This window comes from Danio rerio, chromosome 13 (assembly GCF_052040795.2).
Source record: "Danio rerio strain M-AB ecotype USA chromosome 13, GRCz13ab, whole genome shotgun sequence".
Taxonomy (NCBI): Eukaryota; Metazoa; Chordata; class Actinopteri; order Cypriniformes; family Danionidae; genus Danio; species Danio rerio.
Window position 1 is genome coordinate 9,658,962 of NC_141033.1, and position 20,402 is coordinate 9,679,363.

The 20,402-nt window shown below is 34.5% G+C and overlaps 2 protein-coding genes across 2 annotated transcripts in view; both read left to right on the forward strand.

Annotated features, from left to right (window-relative positions):
* The window catches only part of si:dkey-33c12.4, a 213,937-nt gene that overhangs the window by 98,851 nt on the left and 94,684 nt on the right, over window positions 1–20,402 (forward strand). The window lies entirely within an intron of this gene.
* Window positions 378–19,847, forward strand: LOC799006 (serine protease HTRA2, mitochondrial). Its single transcript, XM_087278979.1, is given in 9 exon segments — window positions 378–425; window positions 6,810–7,014; window positions 9,875–10,069; window positions 10,170–10,202; window positions 11,780–11,888; window positions 11,973–12,042; window positions 19,380–19,475; window positions 19,561–19,662; window positions 19,664–19,847. Coding segments are annotated over 8 exon segments (804 nt in total). The 5' UTR covers window positions 378–425; window positions 6,810–6,858; the 3' UTR covers window positions 19,707–19,847.

The window sequence follows — 20,402 nt, forward strand, 5'->3', positions numbered from 1 at the left end:
TGTGTGTGTGATTCATTTATTTTGAGTAGCACATTTCAGTTATTTTATATTTTCATTATCAATTATTTATCATTTTTAACAGTATTATTATTATAATTTATATTATATTTTATATATTATGATTATATAAATTTGTTATTCTTGTTAATTCTTTTTTAAATGAATAATGCTTCAAATAATAAATTAAAAAGAAAAATATGCAACAAAATGAAGTTATCCATGTATTACCCGAAACCGCCAGTAGGTGGTGGTAGGACACTGTCTTAAGTGAATAAAACATTTATTCAGCAACAAAGCAACTGTTGTGTTTATGAATAGGTCAAGGATGAATCGACTCTCACAATTTATTTAAATCCACAGATTCATTCACAAAAAATAACCCACTCTAGCCTAAATAAGGACTGAACCGATGTGAACGCTAACAGGTAGGAATAATGATCAAATTATTGTGGATTAAACATCTTTATTGACATTAATTGCAGTAGATTTTATTAAGTTACAACAAAAGGTAGGAAATGGTTTTAATTGCGAACTGTACTTATTTTATGTGTGAACATGCTACATGCTAACACCGTCACAGCATTCCAGTCAACTAATTTAGAGCTAACAACGTTAGTCAACAGTCCCCGCCTTCACTAAGTGAAAAATGCGAATTAAAAAGAAAAAATAACATAAATAAAATAAACAATTACAAATTAAACCAATGAGTATTAAAGTCAGTGTAATTAGATGTAACGTTTATTACTGTATGTCACAGGCTAGTAGCGCCAATTAGCATTTGATGCTAATGCTAACATTGATGCAACTTAATGTAACTGTAATGTAAATATTAATGTTATATTAACGGTACTGTAACTTTAAACTAATTATTGTTTTACTTAAAAGCTCGATCAAACCTTTAACGTTAACATCAGTCAGATTAATTGCTATTTGAGTGATTCTGTTAATATTAACATACATTTGTTTCTGTCTAGTTAACTTTAGGAACTATACAGTGAGAGGAATTGTTTAGTTTTATATTACAGAAACTCGATATTTCTTTTCTATATTTTTGTTAGGCCACAGTTTGAAATGCCATTCTGCAGGCTGAAATGGCATATTTAACAAAATTAACCACGGCTTTACTACAAAAATACAGTCAGGTTTATTTTGTGTGGATAAATGTTAGTTTACTGTAATAAAACTATGTTTTTGTCTTATTGGCTAAATGGGCTCATGAAATTTCACATAGAAATAATTAAATAATAATTAATAATAATAATTCCTTACATTTATATAGCACTTTTCCTGCACACTCAAAGTGCTTTACGCATTGGTGCAACATGTTTCCCGAAAGGCATTTTGAAATGGAAACAATATTTTTCTTTCCCATTTATCGATGATTTTTGGTCAACAATACATTTTTACGCCCAAATCAGGTAGAAGAAATTCATTTCAAAATATTACACAGGTACTACTATCCCTGCAATATATTTAATAATAAATAATAATAATAATAAAAAAAATCACAAAAATGTTCTTTTTGTACTTGTAAATTTTCTGATGATTTTTGGAAACAGGTTTCAGGGTTGATTTTTGATTAATTTGGAGATATGCTGTAGAGAGAGGAATCATTAAAAGGCCAGAAGTAAAAATTCTGTCGTCATTTACTCCAAACATGCTTGCGTTCTTGTGATATTTTGAGAAGTGGTCCCTCACTGATTTTAAAACACACACACACACGCACACACATTTTGAGTCTCTATGCAGTTACATTGACTGTAATTTAAGTTATGAAAGCAAACAATATACTTTTTTTTGTTTTATATTAATTATGACTGATTTAAAGGAAGACTTTTTGGCAAATAAGCTCATTTTTCAAGTCACTCAGAGTTAAACTGTTGAGTTTGATCATTTTAATCCGTTCAGCTGATCTCTGGGTCTAACAAATAGTCCAAAATCCTTGAGAATGAATTCCTCCAGAATGAGAGTATAGCAAAGATTATAGAATACACATGACGTGTCACTTGTATACTTTTGAATGGGAAAAGTGAAGCAGTCATTATGGCGAATAAAGCCCCGCCTTCTAGTACAGGAGCCAATCAGTGATTGATATATGGCAAATAAAGCCCACCTTTTAGTACATGAGCCAATCAGCGATCAGTATAGAATGACAATTCTCCAGGGGAGGGGCTTAGACTAGATGTGAGTTTCTGCAGATATTGTGTGATACGGACATTTATAAATGAAACTAAAGGGACAGTTACTGTTTAATTTTATTGGTTATTCATAGTATGTAATGTAATCGTAATCTTGGCAAGCAGTTTTGAAGAATTTGATTTACCCATTCAAACAGAATGCCCATGTATACTTCCCGAGAGGCGTATAGGTATAGTTACTAGCCATGTCAAGCTGGAACATAGCAGCTATTCATTTCCATCAGTCTTGGTGCATACTTTAACTACACAAGAGTCAAGTTTTACTTTAAAAACTCTTTGGAATTTTTTGAGCGAGATGCTAATGGTCTAATCTGATTCAAGGATCTATGCTAAGCTAAGCTAAAAGTTCTTCTGTCAGACCTGGAGTTTGTCTGAATGGATTTAAAGAGCCCCTATTATACATTAAAAAGGGTCATTTTTTGGGGGGGGTCTCCAACAACAGGCTGATGTGCATTCAAGGTCAAAGAACACTTTCATTGTTTTAGAATATGCATTTATTTTTACCAATTTATGGCAGCGACTCATATGATTATTTAGCAATTAATTTGTTTCTACACCCCTCCCTAACGCGATGCTAATCTGCGCTGATTGGTCCTATTGTACTCTGTTGTGATTGGTCAACAGCGTTCAGCGTGAGACAGAGAGAAATGCCCACCATGGCTTATCAACAATATTGAAGTAGTCAGAGTACAGAGTGTATGTGTGAGTATACCTGCCAACAATTTTTTTCCGGGAGTCTCCTGTAATTTCAGACCCATCTCCCGCCACCCTCCCGTTTTGTTATTTATCCCGGAAACTGATGATGGCCATAGCAACGACAAGTGCCAGTGGATTGTGCATTTATATGCAAACGCATTTAAATCCATAAACAAAGCGGCACGTGTCTCATTTTTATCATGGCATTAGACGTGATATGAGAATATAAAGAGTTAACCAGATGCACTACAAGCGGTTATAAGTAGCAAAAAACAATTAAATACATAATTTGTAGAGAAAACAAAGAGGCAACCATTTTAATTGCACATACTTACACTTGTGAAATAGAGGAAGAAACTGATCCATAAACTGTGTACTGTAAAGTTCGAGCTCTGACAAAGTCCCATACGTCAATAGACTTTTCTGATCTAAAGGCACTCATCAGAAAAATGACTGGAACACAGCACAAGCCTGGGCTGTAATGTTGAGGTATTTTTGCCAAAATAAACCTCAACCACTGACTCTTCACTGTTTCATCTTTGAGTAGAGAAAATAACACTAACTTTCCCCTCACACTTCAGAGCACAGCGTCTTCGTGACATGATTCAACTGGCGTCTGCTACAGTGTCCTTCTTCTTTTTCTTTGCTACTGTGTTTGTGGGCGGGGCTGGGTTTTTAAATTTTCCCGGGATTGCGCGTGCAACAAATAGGCGGGTCCAGGCCCGGATTAAGAACTCAGGAGCTCCTGGGCACATTATCTTGTAAGGCCCCCTACCTGGCCGTACCCCTATAGTTGAATTAAAAAAATAATAATAATATAATATTTTTTAGATAAAATGAATCTATAATTTGTTGCCCACCTATTTAAATAAATGATATATAGTACATATGTATTTACAAAGATTTAACTTATTTTTCAAAGCATTGAATAAAAATACTAATAAAATGAATGTTTTTTTAGTATACCTGTACAAGTTCACTGAAACAGTACTATATATAATTTTTAAGGGTAGTTTTAATGTAGAGCTTTTACAAACTGATAGAGCATATTGTTTGCATGGCATAGGCTATATCACACAATGCCTCTCCAATCCAGTTCTATGAATCTGAGTGTTTAATAATACACACACTTATTAATGATTTACTGTCTCTCTCTTCCTCTCTCTGTATTCTCTCTACTCTTCTCGTGATGAAGAGTTGGCAAACAGCATAGATCAACTTGATTATAAACCTAAAAGTATCCGAAAATCACACACACTATACCTCTTCTCCTCTCCGGTCTCTCTCCTCTTCGGGGCCTTTCTCTCTCCCTCTCTCTCTCCTTTTTCTATCTGTTTCTCTCACGGTGAATCCAGTGTGCGCTGCGCTGCCGTTAGCCTCCTCCGCCTGGTTAATGCTAGCTTACTGATCTAACGTTACCATAACGTCTTCTTCTATACCCTCATTCTCCTCTATTCTCTCCATTTTTGATACATGATTAATACTAACGTTACACTACAGTCCGCTCAGTTTAGTGCGGGTTATTTCAAAACTGACGTTTCCGCGCTTGACCAATTACAGCATTCTGTTTAGTTAAAGAAAGAAAGACAATTTAAACATAATAATAATAGTTATATCTGATTTTTTTGCTCAGATGAAATACAGTTGTCTGAGCAATATAGTTTTTACAGAGAAGGAGGCACCTTTATTAAGGCTAAACATTATTAAATACCCACGAGGCACTTGACTTTATATCACATTTGCATTATTTATTAAAAATGTTTCCTTCCTGTTAAAAATAAATATATTTCTAATCTGATATGTAATGGGGAGAAAAAAAGTAGCACAATTTCAGCAGATGGTGGATTCGAACCGGGTTAATAATCAATCGCGTCAAAAGATGTTGCTGTGCACATTACGAGGTACGCCACTCAGGCTGTGATGCTGCATAGCTCTTCTAGGCTCACACGGAATCTGCCCGCAGAATTCCACAGATTTTTCGCAGATTTTCCGCAGAATTCCGCAAATTTCTGCAGATCAAGATGATTCATTTGAAGCACTGCGAGTCGACTCTTTTATAAATGAATCAACAGTTTTAAACACTGCGCACTTGCAGATTTAAGTCTTAGCTGAATAATTCACTTCTCTTAGAGCTGTGTTACACAATACATGGAAGGTCATTCTCAAAAACCCATAATAGGGGCTCTTTAAAAAAAAAAAGAAGAAGAAGAATAAACTGAACTGTCTAACTCGAGGGAATGTAACATGAGCATATTTGCAAGTAGTTGTGTGGTTTACCCAAAAAGGAAACTTCTGACATCATTTCTGATGAGTTTTTTTGACTCTGTTGAACATAAAAGAAGATATTTTTAATAATGCTGAAAACCTGAACATTGACTTCCATAGAAGTTATTTTTCCTGCAATAGAAGTCAATAGCTAGAGGTTTTCAGCATTATTGAAAATGTCTTCTTTTGTGTTTAACAGAAGAAAGAAACTCATAACGAGTTCAAATATGCAGAGGGTGAGTAAATGATGGAATCATTTTTATTTTTACTATTAATTTCACTGTTAATTTAAGTTATTGAGTTTAATTTAAAAGCCTCACAAAAATACATTATTCATTCATTCGTTTATTTTCTTTTTGGCTCAGTCCTTTTATTAATCTGGGGTCACCACAGCGGAATGAACCGCCAACTTATCCAGCAGATGTTTTTACGCAGCGGATGCCCTCCCAGCTGCAACCCATCTCTGGGAAACATACATACATACTCATTCACACTCATGCACTACCGACAATTTAGCCTACTCAATTCACCTGTACCGCATGTCTTTGGACTGTGGGAGAAACCATAGCACTCGGAGAAAACCCACGCGAACGCAGGGAGAACATGCAAACTCCACACAGAAATGCCAACTGACCCAGCCGAGGCTCGAACCAGTGACCTTCTTGCTGTGTGGTGACAGCACTACCTACTGCGTCGCCAAATTACTTTATTATTTGATATAAAACTATATATTTTTTATTTATTAAAATAATTTCCAATTATTAAAAAGCATTTTCAGTGTCAGTTTTCAGCCAAATGCATCTAGAATTTTCCGTTTCAATCAACAAGCTTCATTTCAGTGCTTCCCTAATCTTGCTATAAGAGGGTCTTTTTGCATTGCACAACTCAAAAACAAGGCGGCAAAACATCTAATTATTATAAACATTTTAAATTATAAACATTTAATTACTATAAAAATAGAACCAAACCCTTTTCCCCAAATGTCATTATTATTAACAAAATTATTGTTATCAGACATTTATAAAATACTTATTTAACGTGTTGAAGCAACTCAATTCTTAAGTTTATTGGGGGCAACTTGACTGTTTTATGTTCAACTCACTTACATTTATAAAAACAATCAAGTTAACCTAATTCTTTACTTTTTTATAATTTCTATTGTTAAAACATTCTCACATTTCGCAGGGTTGTAAAACCCAACAATGTTTTAACACTACACATATATTTACAATATTTTTTGTTAATTCGGTTTAATTTCTGAATGTTAAGTAATCATAAGTGGTAGTTGTAGTTGTTGTTGTTGTTATTAATAATGCTGTTGTCATTTTCACTGACATTATTACTATCATTATTATTATTGTACTATCTATCTATTATATGTTTTATTTAAATCTTTATTATTCTTGCTTCATTTTTTTGAATTGTTGTATATTTTTATGTTCTCTTGTGTATATACTTTGTTTGACTTGTTCACCCAGTTACCTTTACATGCGCGCGCACAACAGGATTGTTTTTTTCAGCAGGGTGTTTTATGTTGATTCTCTCTATAGAGACTTTTTGGATCACTTGTTTCTATTTTAAGATGACCAGATGGTTTTAGTTTCAGTTGTGTTTGGGAATTGTGACTAATATTACACTCTTTCTTTTCAGACACCCCTTTTCTGGTCGTGAGGTACCCATCTCGAATGGCTCTGGCTTTATGATAAGTAGTGATGGCCTGATAGTGACAAATGCCCATGTGGTCGCCAACAAGCGTGGTGTTCGTGTCAAACTGACCAATGGTGAGACTTACAACGTCACAGTTCAGGATGTAGACCAGGCTGCAGACATCGCCACCATCAAAATCAATGTTAAGGTACAGATGGAGCTTTGAGGTTGTACTGTTAACATATGTAATCTTTTGGGGATATTTAATTTTTTAATTAGGGCTGCATCGATCCTGATACTTGGATTGGATATCGGTTCAATACTGCATATTTTTACTGCAAATCCCATCTTGCACGTGCTCTATATTCTGTGTAATTTATAAGCAAACAAAAGCCAGAAAGTTAGCCTTTTATAAGACAGGAGAAAGTTGTCTTGTAGGCCTACTGTATCCCAAATGTTTTGAAGCCATTCTATAGTTTAATGTGAAGTACAGATCAATATTCACATGCTTAAATTCATGTTCAGTTCTGCGCTTCCCTCCGCTGCGCCTGTCAATCATTCTCCGTTTATTTACAATTCAAACTGCGTGTCACGTTCATGACAACATGAAAAACTTTCTCCAACACTATTTGTTCCTGTTAATTTAAATAAATATTAATTTATTATATTACATTATATTAATTTATTATAATATAATATATATTATATTGGTTCATTTCGACCTGAAACGACGAGTTCATTTCTGTTTCTAAATCATGTAGCTGTTAGAACAGCAGATCGCATTCGCAAGACTGGAACTGAGTGGGTTATTACCTGCTCTTCACACACAAAGTAGGCCTACCTGAAATTTAAAACTAGAAAAGGCTCAATAATACATTGGACAGATCCTTAACACACTGATTTCTTCCCTTTTTACTGCTGTTTTGGATTGGAAGCTGTCTCAGTGATGCATCAAGCACTTCATTCACACACCGGCTGATGTGACGTGTGCCGCTCTGTAAAATTATTCTGTAACATTAAAAGTTTCTGTTTTCTCATCCTTCCGACTGAGTTTATTCTTTCGAGGGGAATACTTTTAGGATAGTTTGTAAGCCTGGCTCATTGTGGTCAAAGTTGTTGATTAAATTAATAAAAGTGAAACTGACAGGTGCAATATAGATTTTAATTAACAGAAAATTATTTAGCCTAGTACCGGCTGCTCTGAAAACTGTGAATATTTGACTAATTTTATTTATATCAATAGTTTATTTAAGAGACCAGTTTGTGTTTTGATTAGAGTCAATAGTGGTAGCCTGTTGCAGAGTTCAAAGAAAAATCTTACTATTAAAAAGAAACATAAGCTGGACCACATCACCATAGAAACTGTATTATGCTTAAATAAATGGCACAGTATCAGGATCGGGTCTGTATTGGTCGATACTCAGAATTTTGGGATCGAAATCGAATCAGTCCCAAAAAGATGGTATCGGTGCATCATTATTTTTATTGAGTCATAGTTTAATATGGTAAGAACAAGGACATATTTTATTTTATTAATTTACATTTTTAGTAAAAGGTCTTTATCAAATGAGTAATTTCTTTTTTAACTTTGTTCATTTAAGAATTGAGCTTAAAGAATCAAAAACGTATCACGGTTAGTACATTAAAAGTGTGAGGTCAATATGATTTTAATGTTTTTTATGGCTCTACATTAACTTTTTTGATCACCAGCCTATATGGCTAGTAGTTTTTCAACTTTACTAGCCACTCGCCATTTTCACTTTTGTTGTTGGGAAAATATATTTGCAAAATTACTTGATTTAGATGTGTTGTGTATGACTTTGCTCAATGAGCATGAGTGGTAGTGGTTTCATGGTGTTGCATTGTAGTTATTTCAGGGCTCAACGTTAAGGTTGTACCAATTTTTTCTCTGACCACACTGGAAAATAGATAAATAAATAAATAAATATTTCTTAGCCAAAAATGTTAAATAATTTTAAAATTTCAAAAACTAGCGAAATATATGTTTTAATATGCATACACTTTTTATTAAATAAAACTAAACTAACAATTATTGCCATGTAGCCTGTCTAAAACTATGCAAAGTAGTCTGTCCTAGCTCCAAGACCAAGGTCTCAGATCAGCAGTTAACTATACATTAAATTTAATCTATTAAATCAATGTTACTGAAAAGAATGATAATTAAACCATATTAACAAAAAGAAAGCAGGTGAAAAACATACCGTGTGCAATAATAAAAGGATGATCAAACGCACACAGTTAACATTAGGCCCATTAATAATCTGTTCAAAGATTGTTTAAAGCTGAAGCTGCAACTGCTGCTGCATACATAAAATACCTTCTTTTTAAAAAATCTCGAGCTCTTGAAAATGGTGGATGTGTATCACTTTTTGTCAAGTCTATTTCAAACAGAACCGATCGCAGCATTGTGTTTCCGGTCAAGGTTGCTTCACGCAAGGAAATGGGATCGTGCACGCTTTTAAAAAATTGCGCGCGTCACATAACATTCTGTATTTATCTGCTTTCTTTTGCTTGCGTGAACACAGTTGTTTTTGTCAGTAGGGCTGCTTCTCATTTCTAGAGGTTCATCCTTATTGTCGAACCCTACTTTTAAAAAAAATACAATTTAAAAATGATTTTCGACCAGCCAAAGTGGATAGTGGGAGTGGCTGTCTAATCCGCCACAGCTAAAGTCTACCTGCGGTTGGTGGATGTTAATGTCAAGCCCTGGTGTTAACCCATTAATCTGATTATACTGTATTTAGGCTTCATACACGCTGTAATATTTCAGGAGGAACCGCCGCATACAAATATGGAAATAAACTCGAAATTGTGATAACCTTAGTGACATTTGGTTTTGTATCCTCAGATTTTTAAACGCAGTAGTATTACAGCAACTACAGAATATTATAGTCACCAATTTTAGGTAAACCAACAGTAACAGAGGAGGCTTTTATGTTTGGAAAGCCATTTTTGCAATTGATTTTTCACATTTTTCTTTTACCCCAGTTCTAGTACATGGCCATATAGTCTGACATAGTGTCATTGTGTTCTCTGTCTTGTCCCAGAATCCTTTACCAACGTTGCGTCTTGGCAAGTCATCTGATGTGCGTCAAGGTGAATTTGTGGTTGCCATGGGGAGCCCCTTTTCTCTTAAAAACACCATCACATCTGGAATTGTCAGCTCTGCACAGAGAGGCAGTAAAGAACTGGGTCTTTCCAACTCCAACATGGACTACATCCAGACGGACGCTATCATAGATGTAAGAGCACTGGAAACTGGGTGGTGTTGCATGCAAAAAAAATGTATGTCATCATTTAATGAATTGCATTCCATCACTCAATCACAATTCTGCTTTACAGTTTGGAAATTCAGGAGGGCCTCTCATAAACCTGGTGAGTCGCTGACATTTACTCAAAAAACTGCTTCTGCCTTTTGGTTTAAAGGGTCACGAAACACCAAAACACAATTTTGAGATGTCAATAGTCATATATATGTTCCACGCTGCTAAAAACACTCTTAGGACACATATTTAACAATAAAAGTGAAAATTGGTTGTTTTTGCGTTATTTCAAACAAATTCGTTCTTCCGGTTTGAAAAGAAATTTTGAAGCTACGTCAAGGCCATGAGCTCCTTGTGTAAATTCCAGCATGGAGACTGGGTGTCTGTATCGGCGGGTACAATGTGACGTCTTTGAGCTTTCATCATTAATTCAAGAGAAAGACGAACCAATCAGCGCGCTCTATTGTGAATGAGGTGCAGCTTTATTAATATGCATGATAGCTTCAAAAACTACCTGTTACAGTATTCAGAGAGACGCGACGTTGTGTTGCTAACCGTAAATAAAACAAGTGGAAGAAGAAGAATTGTTTGGAGACATGGGTCGTCAGTGTTGTTTATAAACGTGCCACAACAAAGGTTTTGTTTTCATTTTCCCGCAGTGAGAAAGGACCCACATTTGTGGACTACAGTGGTCTTCTAACACGCAACAAAATTATGTTTGTAAGGAACATTTTTACCCGAGAGCTTTTTGTATTATAAATGGTGAAATCCAGATTTGCCACTCGTCTTCCTATAAAAAAAATCGCAAATCCAGTTCGTATTGATTGTCCTGTCTCTACAGATTTGGTAAGTAAGCAATTGGTGTACCTTGTTATTCAGATGGCGAAGTAGGCCATTAAAACTACACTCTTCTAGCAGTTCCTCGGATCCAATATGTCGTTTGTCATGGGGAGCACGCATGAAATGTTCTTGAATGAAAATGAAAGTGCCAAACTGCAGTTAAAGTCGACAAATTAAGAATGAAACTCCCCAAAATTACATGACACTCCAGAAGAAACGTGGATAGCGTGGTGACACAATGACGTTAATCGTATTATGTGCTTTAACATGTAAAACGGGATCATGAAATAAACATTCAAAAAGCAACTCATGTAAACACCTTAATCATATTGTTGTTTTAATCAGATTAAGGCAAATAGTTAGATTACTGATGTCCACAAAATCATTACTTTATCTGTTAAACTGACAAGTGTAACACAAACTACTCTCCTGTCTTCATTTGGAGTAAAAATTCCAAGTAACTCAACACAAGCAAAGGCATTTGTAGGCATAATAGTAGGAGTATTAGGGTAGGAGTATTTATAGCCACAGACATGCAACCTTTTTCAGGGGTAGAAAACTCCGGTTTTAGGCATTTAATTAGTGTGCTAGAACCACACTACGAAATCCCAAGTAGAACGTATCTCACAGCTACGGTGGTACCCTCCTTGTACAATAAGGTGAAGGAGAAAGTTATCAGTGCACATTTAGTAGTTGACTACAGATTGCTGGACCTTCAGAGCAACACAGAGCTTCATGACTGTCATATTAAGAACGTGAATTGTTTTCAAATGTTCATCAATATTGTATTGTACTGACCATACTCTAGCCTTATGTAATAAACTGATGTGTCATGTTTGTACTCTTCAGGATGGTGAGGTCATCGGCATTAATACCATGAAAGTGACAGCAGGGATTTCCTTCGCTATTCCCTCAGACAGAGTCCGTCTCTTCCTTGACCGATCTGCAGACAAACAGAGTAAGAATGACCTCACAGCTGCTTGCTTTTGTCTGTGACAGCATTTTTTTTCACTGACAGATGGGTATTGGGTTTTTTTTTTAGACTCTTGGTTTGGAGAATCGGGATGGAAAAGGCGTTACATTGGAGTGATGATGTTGACTTTGACCCCCAGGTGCCAAACACTTTTATTACAATTTTACAGGAGAGCAAAATTCATACATTATGGAATCTACAGATTTTTGTTATATGCCACTAGATTTGGCTCTTAGAAATTCAAGTGCTGGAATACCTGGAAAATTGGCTTGTTCTGTTGAAAAGTGCTTAATTTATCAAAGAGAATTTGTATGCAATTTTCACGCCCCAAAAATAAAAATGTTTGTGAATTTTTGTGACAATTTAATGCAAAAATACCCACACAAAATACCGTGATTCCGAAGCAGTGATTTAAATGATATGAGAAGTGGCCAATCGCAGTCAACCTTGTTTAGTTTTACCTGAAATGTAAGGGCGGGACAAAGGCCTTTCTGTGTTGCAGTGACAGAAAAAAACTACTCAAAAACAAATGTATTATGGGAATAATGCTTTTCAGATGTTTTTACTATGTTATTAGCAAGAGTAATTAAACCGTGGACATACTTTCTGCCATTTCAATGATCTACACTGTAAAAAAAAAATCATAAAAAAAAGGTCAAATGACTGGCAGCTACGACTGCCAAACAAAAACCATAAAATTACAGTAAAATTTCTTTGTTTAAATAAAGTGCAAAAAATAATAAATCTACAGATATTGTCATTAAAATTTTTACAGAAAAACACTTATTTTACAGACTTTTCCTAGATTATTACTATCAAATCCATTTAATAAAGTAACACAATAAGAGTTTTACAGAGAAACACTGTTATTTTACAGACTTTTCCTTGATTATTATGATCGAACACTATCAATAAAGTGACTGCACTAAAAGTTCAAGAGAAAACAACGCTATTTTTTTACAATTAAACGCCTTTAATAAAATGCCAAGACATGCTTTTGGTCGTAATTTAACAGTTTTATTTTGGATCAAAAAAGTTTGGAAAAAACATCAAGTGAGATACAACTGATTAAAATTCTCACAACTATAACATTACATTTTATTGAATAGTATTACTTTAAAACATATAGAGGTTTACGTTGTATGAAATGATTCAGTTCCATATCTTAAATGAAATGGAACTGTAACGTTAAGGGGACCCTGACAAAGAGGTGCAGATTCAAATGCAGGTTTATTACACAGAGATGGTCAGGCAAACAAGTCAACACAGGGGCAAACTGCAAACAAATGTACAGAAATAACAAGCAAATGATCAGTCCTAGCAGCAAACAACGTAAACAATTTACAAACAAAGCAAGGCAAAAGAAGAGAACCGCGTCATAATGTTCACAGTAGCAGTATAACAAGACTTAGCAATTGGTGCGTGCGTTTGTGCTGCTTTTAAAGTGCATGTAATCAGTTCATAACGATCCTCCGACTATGTGTTTGCAATCAGCAGAATCTGAAACAGGTGTATGTGAGCACTCTTAGTGTGTTACTTTATTAGATGGATTTGTTCGTAATAATTTAGAAATAAATGACATATTTTCCAATATTCAAAGTGATATCGGACGGTCACTGTTTGCAGATGACGGAGCTCTGTGGAAGAGAGGAAGGAATGTTAAACATGTTAAACAAAAGATACAAGAAGCTGTAAAGTTAGTGGAAGAATGGTCATATTCATGGGGTTTCAAGTTATCAGTTGAAAAGACAAAAACTGTATTATTTACTAGGAAAAAAATCTGCGACATAGAAATTAATATGTATGGACAGAAACTGGAGCAGGTAAAGTCATTTAAATTTTTGGGAATGTGGCTTGAAACAAAACTAACTTGGAATGAACATATTATCCAGCTAGTTAACAAATGCAAAAAAGTATTAAATATAATGAGGTGTCTGTCTGGAACTGAATGGGGAGCGAGTAGAAATGCGTTAAGAAACATATATGTAGCATTGGTTCGATCAGTATTAGACTATGGGTGTTTCATATATGGAAGAGCTTCTAAGTCTAATCTGCAAAAAATAGAAGTTATACAAGCCCAGGCATTAAGAATATGTTGTGGAGCTTATAAAACTACTCCAATCTCAGCACTTCATGTAGAAATGGGAGAAATACCACTGGAGCTAAGAAGGAAACAAATAATGATGAATTATTGGATAAATCTACAAGGGCAGAAAATAAATAGTAATCCAGCAAAAAGAGTTCTTATTCCAAGATGGGAATATGAAAAAAACAAAACTCTCTTTTTTGGAAGAGATAGCATGGAAGTAGCTAAAGAGATGGAATTAATTGATAAAGGCTTTAACAAAACAGTACCAATAGCAACAACACCACCATGGTTATATCCATTAGGATTAGTTGATTTGGAATTACTTAGCAATAGCCAGGACTATAGAAACATCGCTAATATGTCTGGAATAATTGAAGATAAAATTATGACAAAATATAAAGAATATACAGAAGTATACACAGATGGGTCAGTAAATTTGGATTTGGGCAGAACAGGGTTTGGTGTATTTGTACCAAAATTAGACATATCAATTAAGAAAAGAACAACCAATTACCTAACAATATATACAGTAGAACTGATGGCTATAATTGCTGCGCTTTATTGGATAGAGGAAAGTGGATTAAAGAAAGTAGTTATATGTTCAGATTCCTATTCAGCATTAAGTTCAATCAAGTCAATGACATCAAAGAACAGACAGGATTGCATATATGAAATATATGAAATTTTATTTAGACTTCAGAGAGCAAATATTAGAATAGTATTTTTGTGGATTCCAGCACATATAGGAATTAAAGGAAATGAAACAGCAGATTTTTTAGCTAAGGAAGCATGCAAACTAGACGAAATTATGAATATCTTGTTAAGTAAAACAGAAGCAAAAGTTATAGTGAAGAAGAATATATTAAAACAGTGGCAGTATAATTGGGATAGGGATATAACGGGTAGACATTACTATAGATTACAAGAGAAAGTAGGAAATTGGAGGAAAGGTAAAGGAAATAATAAAATAGAAGGAATAATAACACGGTTAAAAATGGGACACACAGGCTTAAATAAAACATTACATTTAATAGGAAAACATCCAACTGGATTGTGTGATGATTGTCAGGAGGAGGAATCAGTTGAACATGTTTTATGTTGCTGCAAGAAATTCATAATAGAAAGAGAAATATTAAAGAAAGAAATTATAAAACAAAACTTTTCAGAAATCAGCGTAAAAATTATACTTGGAAACGATAACAATGAAAGTTTAGTGAAATATCTAAGGAATACAGGATTAATTAACAGGATTTAAAAGAATAAAGATGTAGGTAAAAAATTTTTTTTTTTTTTCCCTCCGGGAGGTAGCAAACTCAGGCTCACACTCCAGTACAGTAGGTGGCGGTAATGCACCAAAAGTTGGATGCCGACTGCCATAAAACAGCAAAGAAGAAGAAGAAGAAGAATTTAGAAAAAGTCTGTAAAATAACAGTGTTTCTCTGTAAACATTTTAATAAAAATATCTGTAGATTTATTACTTTTTGAACTTTTTTTCAACAAAGAAATTTTACCTTAATTTTATGGTTTTTGTTTGGCGGCCGTAGCTGCCAGTCATTTAACTTTTTTTTTTTTTTTTTTTTTACAGAATAAGTAATTACAATTTATTACTTTAATTTTACGGAATTTTAAATGTACTTAAAAAACAGGAAAAAAACACTGTAAATAATACATAAATTTTTTTGTAAAAAACAGACAAATTGCTGTAATTTGTCATTACTTATAGTACATAAAATAACAGTCAAGCCGTTAACTTACAGATAATGTTTGTAATTTTTACCAACTTTTGAATATAATTTAAAATAACAGAAAAAATACTGTATAAATAATACTGTAATTTCCCTGTATGAAAAACACAAATGTCAGTAATTTGTCTTTAATAATAAAGTACCTAAAATAAAAGTCAAACGGTTAATTTAGAGAGATTGGTTGTCATTTTACTAAGTTTTGAATATAATGTGAAATGACAAAAAATTACTGTAAAAAATTTAAGGATATTTTCTGTAAAAAAATTTTTTTACAGTGTACACACACATTTTGCTCTCTTCTCTTCACTCTGTTCTTCTGACTTGTCTGTCACTCTACTGAATGTTGGTGAGGGAATGCAGGTATTGCGCAATCACTCATTTCTGCAAACGTATCGAGCGTTTTATTGTAACATGAGAGCGCAGTCATGTACATTAATCATAAAAACAGATATGCGAGCTCTTAAATAGGCTTTTTCAAATTAACTGCAAGTCCTCTCATCATCTCGTGTGTGTGCTCAGACTGTATACAATTGCGATCTCCTCAATATTAAAGTAGAAATTATTTATCTTTGCTCCTTGACTAAAAAAAGTATTTGGATTACAGACTTTTCATTAGGCTGTATCATCAAGTAAACCTTACTTTGAGCAAAGTTGGGACTTTTTATATTTCTTTACGACAAAAGAATTATGCTAGAAATGTTTCTGTTTGAGGTATTTGTGGGATTTATACACAGCAGCTGTATTCTGATCTGTCTTAAAGCATCACTGAATTGTACAGGCATTACAGGTCAAAGCAATCTGCTGTTACATTTAACATGATAAACAATAAGGCTCTTCAAACACTGCTTTAAGAAAAGCAGTGTTGTCATATTTCAAATACCTAGAGTTAAACAAAGTCATTTGCTTTATTATTTTATTACTGACAGTGTACTAGTCTTTTTTTGTAAAATTATTTCAGTTTAAGATCAAGTGTAAAATAATATTTCCATGTGCTGTACAGCTATTTAAGAAACAAATTTGCCATATTGTAAAGACGGTGAGCAAATAAGAAAAATAGTGTAAAATATGTAAATAAAAGGCTAAATTTAAATCTTTTAATCATATATTTTAATTAAACCTTTCAAATAGGGGTGTCAAAATTAATTGTTTCTTTGATGCACACGCGGACAGTTCGGTATCGGTTCTGTAATAATCATAACCGATTATTGTGTACTGACGTCATTTATCTCATATGTGCTCTGTCGCGAGGGAGGCGAGCGCGAGTATTTACAACACTCTAACTACTTAAAACTCAAACTGCACAATTTCACTGCGTGTGTGTTCGCTGGACAGCTGACATTTATAACAAAAGCCCCTATTTCACTGCGACTGAGAGAATGAAAGTACTCCATTTCTCTTTCTCTCTCTCTCTTACACACACACACTGACACACACACTGACACACACACACACAAACTCACTCACTCACTTGCACATCTCCAGTCAACATACAGTGGTGTTTTCTTTCTGAATTAATTGACTTTTCTTATTCCCAATACTTTTACTCAGTTGGTGACAGTTCTAGTTACTTGTTCAAAGAATTATTTCATTAAACCAAATGATTTAATATTTTCTTATTAATCATAAGTAAATGAATGAATAAATGGATAATAAATAATGGAATAATTGTATAATTTATTCATTTTGGTTTAGTTTTAAACGTGTATCAATTTCTTTATTTTGGTTAGTTTGTAACCAAACTGTTTTAGAGTATCCAAATACCAATTTAAAGACCTCTGGGGGGAAAAAAATATTTGTAGTTAATTCTATGTTGAATAGAAAAAATAATTTATATCTCTTTTTCTCAAAATGTATACTTGATGTTTTTGTATTTAACAATTATGAGTGAAACTTTTGTATTTTGAGCAGTTTCTCAGTAAAATTCAAGATGGATACACAGACAGACAGACAGACAGACTGACTGACTGACTGACTGACTGACTGACTGACTGACTGACTGACTGACTGACTGACTGACTGACTGACAGACTGACTGACTGATAGTTTGATAGATAGACAGAGATAACAAAAGTACACACATCCTTTAAAGAAGTACAGCCTCAAAAATGTAATAAATTAAAAAGTACCCGTTTCAACCTCAGTCCCAAAGACACGCGGTATAGATGAATAATAATTCAACTGAACTGGCAGTGTATAAGTGTGTGTGTGAATGTGAGTGAGTATAGGTGTTTCCTAGTACTGGGTTGCAGATGAAATGGTATCCACTGTTTAAAACTAATTCTGGAATAATTATATTTTTATTCATAAATTGCCCAGCATACTTACATTTTGTTTTTGAAAAAAAAATTGTTAATAGGAAAATTTAATAAAACTTATCAGAAATAAAGGAAATAAACCACAATGCATAATTTTTTTAATAAAGTATTTGATTGTTTTAGTATTAAATGTACAAATCTTTACAAAAAAGCACTATATTTCGCGGTATTACAGTGAAAGACAAGAGAAAGCCTGTTCAGAATGATCAGAAGTGGACAAAAGACTTAAGCATTAAACCGCATGCTTTTAAACTAGAATGTGTCTCTCTTGTCTACCTGTGATCTGAACGAGCAAAATGTGTTTTATTATCATGTAAACAGGGCAGCATCAGTCATGTTAGATTTAACGTCTCCCTCTGTCACATCTGCGTAGTCATCCTAGCCTTTCTCATTGTAATCTTCATAAACTAAACCATGTACAGTGCGCAATAGCCTTGAAAAGGCCACGCAGTGCAGCACACAGGTGCACAATGAGGAAATATGGACTGACTGCATCAAAACTGTTCATATTGCGCAATGACACGAAATAATATTGATCGCGCCACCAAACACATGAAAATAAAAGTAACGTGCGTGAATTAAAAAATGTAAGGAGCAGAAAGTACAGATATTTGTGTAAAAATGTAAGAAGTAAAAAGTAGTCAAAGAAATAAGTAGTGGATTAAAGTACTGATACTAGAAAAATCTACTTAAGTACAGTAACAAAGTATTTGTACTTCCCATCTCTGTAGATATATCAGCATAACAATCGATATTACATTCGCTTCAACAAAAAACACCTCAACAAAACATTCACACTACTTCAATTGCATAGAGCAGGGGTGGCCAACACTGTTCCTGGAGATCTACCTTCCTGCAGAGTTCAGTTGCAACCCATATCAAACACACCTGCCTGTAATTATCACGTGGTGTTCAGGTCCTAATTAATTTGTTCAGGTGTGTTTGATATGGGTAGCAACTGAAATCTGCAAGAAGGTAGATCTCCAGGAACAGGGTTGGCCACCCCTGGCATAGAGTGTGACAATAGAAATGCTGCTAATTTGCAATGCATTGAATTAATTTATCAGCACATGCTGTAATGAATCAGATTAAATGTGTGTTATGGATATTGAAAGATATCCACAGGCCTGACTAAAAAGAAATTGCTCATAAATTTTGGTCATAAAATGTGCAGACACTGGTTAATAATCAATCGTATTAGCTCACGTGTGTTTGTGCACACTGTTACATGGATTACATTTTTGCGTATTTCCCTGTGCACACACTCCTGTGTTTGCACTGAAGTGAGTCTTTTATTATCTTTAAATTCTCTTTTTCCCCTCCTCAGTATAATCGAAGAGCTAAGGATGCGAGACCCGTCCTTCCCTGATGTTTCTCATGGAGTTCTCATCCACCGTGTGATTGTAGGATCTCCAGCCAACAGGTGTGCTACTCTCTGAACATGATGTTATCAGCTGTTGATTAAGGCATCCTATTGATGATGTCATTTCCTGTTTTCTGTTTTGCAGAGCCGGAATGAAGCCAGGAGATGTTATTATTGAGATCAATAGGGTAAAGGTGAACACGTCAGAGGAGATATATAATGCTGTGAGGACCAGCAAAAGCTTAAATGTGGTGGTCTGCCGGGGGGCCGACCTGCTCATGCTGCACATGACCCCAGAGTCCACAGAGTGACATCAAGTCAAGTATTTAGTAAGATTAAGAAATGGTGAGTAATGAGAAGCTGTCATAGTTGGAGATGTTGTAAGAAAGGAATCATCTAAAGAGTTGAACAGTTTTAGCAAACGCTGGACATTCGTGTAGTAAACGTGTTTCTGGAAGCGTATGAAATAATGTGGAAGATTCAGACTTCTGTACACTGGATAAACCTCAGTGTGTCTGCGCAAACTACACTATCAGTATTGATTTGAAGGAATACCACTGAATATTTTGTTTAGGATTGTCATGATGGCAACAAACACTCAACGACCTTAATAAAACTGGGTGCTCTTATTGTGAAAATGCTGATGTTTTGTATTGAGTCTCACATTCTCATGTTACGACGTTTGTATTTTAATACATTTTTCTGAACAGCTCTGATTTCACAATAAACCATTGGAATATTTATGGATGATTTGCTTATGTCGCAGTGACTGATATGTTTAGGTTTTGGGTCAGCGCTGTACAGCATTCTGAAAAAGTGTATTTCTAAAAGTGCGCCGTAATGACGCCAGTGTCAACTGCAGTGTGTGTTGGAAAGGACTGGATGCTGTTCAAACCTCATGCCAAATTTTTGTCACCCCAAACAAAACCAGTTTAAATCCACACAATCTGACAACACTGGGGCTAGATCACAATATAAGCCACAACA